At 41.0% G+C, this 5,650-nt stretch overlaps 1 protein-coding gene across 3 annotated transcripts in view; it reads right to left on the reverse strand.

Annotated features, from left to right (window-relative positions):
* Positions 1-5,650, reverse strand: part of TTBK2 (tau tubulin kinase 2) — a 115,936-nt gene that overhangs the window by 32,609 nt on the left and 77,677 nt on the right. For all 3 annotated transcript variants that reach the window (XM_014534844.1, XM_005860316.2, XM_014534845.1), the window contains one exon: positions 2,607-2,764. In XM_014534844.1, coding sequence (XP_014390330.1) covers positions 2,607-2,764 — 158 coding nt within the window. The remainder of the gene's footprint in view (positions 1-2,606; positions 2,765-5,650) is intronic.

Below are 5,650 nucleotides of genomic sequence, written 5' to 3' on the forward strand. Positions count from 1 at the left end.
CCAACCTGATCACCCCCACTGCCTTCCTCTCCTGGCCTGATCGCCCCTAACTGCCTCTGCCTTGGCCCCACCACCATGGCTTTGTCCGGAAGGATATCTGGAAGGTCTCCCGGTCTAATTAGCATATTACCCTTTTAATAGTATAGATTGCCTTTCAGCTCCATGTCCATCCATTTTTCCTGTTTTATGAAAGTGGATCTGAGCCCTTTAGATATTTTGCTTCCCCAGCGGGCACTGGAAAGAGGTTGCAGGAGGAGAGTGCTCTGCTTTGGGTCCCAGTGTGCAGCTCGGCAAGCTTCTCCAGCATGTGTGGCTTTCCCCAGGGCGGGGATCCTGCAGCATCGGGGTCCCTTCAGGGCCTGTCTCACACGGACAGCAGCAAACAACAGCTTTCCTGAGCAATCCCCACTACCCATAGGTTTTGTAGCAGAGTGTGTCTGGTAAGACACCCCCAGTAAATAGCTTTCTTTGGTACCCAGAGGGCAGATTTTCAGCAAATTTTACGCGTGTGGCATCAGAGTGACTTCTCTCCCATCCAACGAGGGATGGTCATACCTTCTTCAACAAGGTCAGCATGTACCTCCCCTGGGATCCAGACTGGGGAAGCTTTGTTTGGATGCTTAATCTCGGCCCTAGGAGTTGGAGCTGCACTTTAGTATATTTGCTATTTCTGTATTCTTTACAGTTCTCTCTACTTCTTACTAGTTAATCCCACGTTACTCCAATTTCATGTTATAGGTAATGATTCTTTCCTTGTTCAAATTACTATGTAGTTTCTCTGTCCTGATTGAACCCAAATGAATACATGTTTTGTCCTTTAAAAATCAACTGATAAAAGGCACCTCTCCCTTCTTTGTTGTTGTTTTTCTTCCCAGAAGCTATGTGTTTTGAATCATGCATATTTGTTCCTCCCTGTAGTTCATAATCTGATCTATTTGGACATTTTTTAGTATGTTTGTTCTTGGGATGGTGTAGTCTTTCTGGTGTTGGTTTTAGATCAACCTTAACTCCCATGGCTAATTTTCTTCCTCACAGTTTTTACTGATCTGACTTTATAAAGCCTTGTGGCAGGGTTGGGTAAGGCAGGTCCAGAAGAGATAGCCACACAAGGACTTGGTGTTTTGTTTTTCCTCTTTTACTGAGTTATTTTGAAGTTTGGGCATCCTTGGTCTTCAAATTATGCTAGGACATGGTTTTTGTGTAGTTTTATTTTTTTTCTTTCATGTTATTCTTTTATTTTAGGAGGAAACATTGGCAGATGGGAACTTACACTGTCTTCATTAACTTCAGTTACCTTAAAGTCCAATCACCTGGTTTTTGCAAGTTGGAGGCTTATCTACTTATAACAAAAATTAAAGGCAAGCCCTAACCGGTTTGGCTCGGTGGGTAGAGTGTCGGCCTGCGGACTGAAAGGTCCCAGGTTCGATTCCGGCCAAGGGCATGTACCTTGGTTGCGGACATATCCCCAGTAGGGGGTGTGCAGGAGGCAGCTGATTGATGTTCCTCTCTCATTGATGTTTCTAACTCTCTATCCCTCTCCCTTCCTCTCTGTGAAAAATCAATAAAATATATTTTTTTTAAAAAAATTAAAGGCAAAGGAGAACAAAGGCCCTAAAACAAAAGCCAGAATTTCTATACAGCTCAAGCTCTGTGACTAATACTTACCTAAAGTCAGATGATTCACTCAGTATTACAATTATTTCCCATTTATAAAATGGGGTGGCTCGCTGGGGGTTCCAAACTCAGATAAGCATGAAAAACATCTGATAAATATGATTAAGTAGTTCTTGGGTAAGTCCTTCAAATAGATATCTTAAGCAAACGTGTGGCGATTCTGATGTAACTAGTCAGGGTCTCACATTTAAGAATTCTTAGACTAGCTAATTAAGGATAACATGTTTAGTTATATGAGTCCATGTAAGCTTTTCTGATCAATAAGCTCTAGGGATCCAATCTTTCAGTATAAAATCAGAGCAATAGATTAGTGATAAAATGTCCCAATTAACTCACATTGTATGAGAATTTTTTACAATTTACTTTTTTATTTAAAACCAAACAGTTTAAAGCAACCAGAGCAGATAAAAAATGGGTCAGAAAAAGAAGACAACCTGCCTCCCCAAAAGCAACTGTTTATGCACAGAGAGAAAACAACACAAAAGACCAAGAAGATGGAAATACCATAACCTGTTTCTAATACACTTTGAAAATTAATCACTCTCGTAAGAGGAACAAGCTACATATTTTGTTCCCACTAAACTTAAGCACAGTATAATTAGATATACTTTGGCTCATTCTGTCCAGGGTCCCATGTATTCTTTAGAAGTAAATGTAAAAATTCTCCTCATTTTAAAGATACGAAAATCCACTGTAAACCTGACATCAACTCACACAAGCTCTAAGCTCCCATTTCACAGTATGATCTATAAACACTTTCTAAGAACAGCAAACCTGAACAAAGGCATATACAAGAGCAATGTCAATTCAAGAAAATCCATAGGCTTTCACCTATGTCTAGCATTTGGTCATCTGTAGGCGTCTGGGTGAAAACATTTCTGCCAGTGTAATGCATCCAGGAAACACTGCTAAATGGGCAGCTGAGGACATACCCGATTGCTGCAGGGGTCAAGCGGGTGTGCAACTGAGGGGTGGTAGAAGTAGTGGTGGTTGTTAGGGAGCCATCAGTTCCAGTCTTCTCCCAGTCAAAAGGGTCACTCTCAAATACTCCAAAGGTTTTGATGCTGTTGTCAAACACGGATGTAAGAAGCTAAACCACAAAGAAGAAAAAAACTAGAGTAAGCCAATAGTAAACAACGTCATTTTATTCTTTAAGAGAAAGCACCCAGACTCATGAATTAGTTTTGTAGATTTTTTAAAAAAAAACCTGATGGCCTGGCTAGTGTGGCTCAGTGGTTGAGGGTCGGCTCATGAACCAGGAAGTCACAGTTCAATTCCCGGTCAGAGCACATGCCTGGATTGCAAGCTTGGTCCCCAGTGGGAGGCATGCAAGAGGCAGCCAATCAATGTTTCTCTCTCATCTATGTTCTATCTCTCTATCCCTTTCCCTTCCTCTCTCTAAAAATATTAAAAAAACAACAAACCATGATGATACAAAGAGGGGAATTTGAATAAGGACTGTATGTGGATGATAAAACTGAATATTGATTTTTCTCAGTTGAGGCACTAGTTTGTAGTGAGTAGAATATTTTTGTCCTTGGAAGATGCATACCTACTTTCAGGTGGTTTAGCAACAGGAAATCTGTGCTGTATGTATCTGTATGTTTTCAGTTGCAACCATCTACATCAGGGGTCCTCAAACTTTTTAAACAGGGGCCAGTTCACTGTCCCTCAGACCGTTGGAGGGCCGGACTATAGTTGAAAAAAAAACTATGAACAAATTCCTATGCACACTGCACATATCTTATTTTGAAGTAAAAAAACAAAACGGGAACAAATACAATATTTGTATTTGCATGTGGCCCGCGGGCTGTAGTTTGAGGACCCCTGATCTACATGATCTATTTTGTGTGTTATTTTTGGTCAAAAGGAGCATTTCTATATGGTTCAAATTAAATAAGTGGCCAGTGTTAATAGCTGGTGTGTATAGGTGAAGGGGCATACAGAAATTCATTATGCTTTTTACGTTTCTTTTTTGTGGGTTTGAAAAATTCTTAAACTGTGTGTGTGTGTGTACACAATTATCAAAAAGAAATCTGCCGCCCTCGCCAGCATGGTTCAGTGGAAAGAGCGTCAGCTCTCAAACTGAAGGGTCCTGGGTTTGATTCCTGGTCTAGGGCACATGCCTCGGTTATAGGCTTGATCCCCTCGGTCAGGGCACATGCAGGAGGCAACCAATCGATGTGTCTCTCTCACAATGATGTTTCTCTCTCTCTGTTACTCCTCCTCTCTTCCACTCTCTCTAAAAATCAATGGAAAGAATAACCTCAGGTGAGGATTAAAAAAAAAAGAAATCTGCCTTATTATTTGATTTATAGTATATATAATTTGTTATTTTTGCCATTAAATTCAAAAAGCCTAATGTAATCTCGAGAAACATCTCTCAGAGACCTTTCCTTATTGTTTTTGACAGTTCATACCATTTTCAATTTTATGATTAGGGCCTCATTTTTTCCTCACCATTTCTCTTATTCTGTATCTATTAGTATCTCATCCTCAAAGATTCATCTTGTACATTTCCTACCCCAGACCTGGAATCAGCACTTCCTCATTGAAGGATTTTCTGAAGGTCTGTTAAGGCTTTAAAAAGATTATTCTGCCTATTAAGTGAAGAATAGAAGCCATAAAGGGGGGTGGGGATGAGGGTGCTAGGAATAGATGTCAGTTAGGAGGCTACTGAAGTTGAACCAGCAGTAACAGTGGAGGTGGTAAAAAGTGGTAGGATCTGGATATAATCTGTACAGCCAACAGAACTTGCTGATGGATTAGATGAAAGCTAGGAAAGTAAAGCATAAGGAATAATTTACATTTCTATCCTGAGCCACTGGGTAAATGTTGGTACTATTTACTAAGATGAAAGGCAGTGAGTCTGAGGACTGGGATATTGAAAATTTTAGAGTTTAGGGAGGAATAAGGAATACAGATACAACATTGATAGTCACCAGCATATATATATTAATAGGTAGTATTTAAAGCCGTAAGTACTGAATGATGTAATCTAAGAAAAGCAGGTAGCAAAGAGGCCCAAGGGTAAGGCTAGGGCAGTGGTCGGCAAACTCATCAGTCAACAGAGCCAAATATCAACAGTACAATGATTGAAATTTCTTTTGAGAGCCAAATTTTTTAAACTATATAGGTAGGTACATTCAACTTTAAATTCACGGTTTTCGTTTCCGTTTTTCTTTGCTTCTTCTGTGTAGCCATCTCAAACAGGGCACCTAAAAAATGTTTCATTTTATAATAATAAAGCCACCAACACAAAAGAATTATAATTCTTAAACTGATGACAAAAATACCTGTAGGATTTGCAGCTGGTTGGAAAAATACAGGAGGTATTATGCCTCGAGTAGGTATTTTTGTCACCCGTGCGCGATCTGCGGACACGACTAGCACTAACCACTGCACAATGAGACTGCTGACTGACTGGCTCACTCAACTCGTGCATGAATCTCGCACGCCTCCCTGTGCTGCGTATCCCACGGTCCGCCTGTGCCGAGTCTCCTGTCGCCTGACCGGCTCACACCCCCCACTTCTTCTAACGCCACTTCTTCAAAATACTCGCCCAGGCCGAAAACCGACTTCTGCGCATGGGCCACGAAGTTTCAATCACACTGTACGTGCACGCCCGCACATGGTATTTTGTGGAAGAGCCACACTCAAGGGGCCAAAGAGCCGCATGTGGCTCACGAGCTGCGGTTTGCCAACCACTGGGCTAGGGCACTCCAACATTAAGATGGAAAGAAGAAAAGGACTCGGCAATGGAAACCAAGAAGTGAAGAGTGAGGTAGGAAAACCAAGTGTGTGGTGTTCTAGATACCAAATGAGCAGTTTCACCAAGAAAAGGGTCAAATGCTATCAATCGTAAGTTTATTATTATTTCTGATTATTTACTTATTTTTTAAATTAAATCTTTATTGTTCAGATTATTACAGTTGTTCCTCTTTTTTCCCCCCCATAGCTCCCCTCCACCCGGTTC

Source organism: Myotis brandtii, unplaced genomic scaffold (assembly GCF_000412655.1).
Source record: "Myotis brandtii unplaced genomic scaffold, ASM41265v1 scaffold133, whole genome shotgun sequence".
NCBI lineage: Eukaryota > Metazoa > Chordata > Mammalia > Chiroptera > Vespertilionidae > Myotis > Myotis brandtii.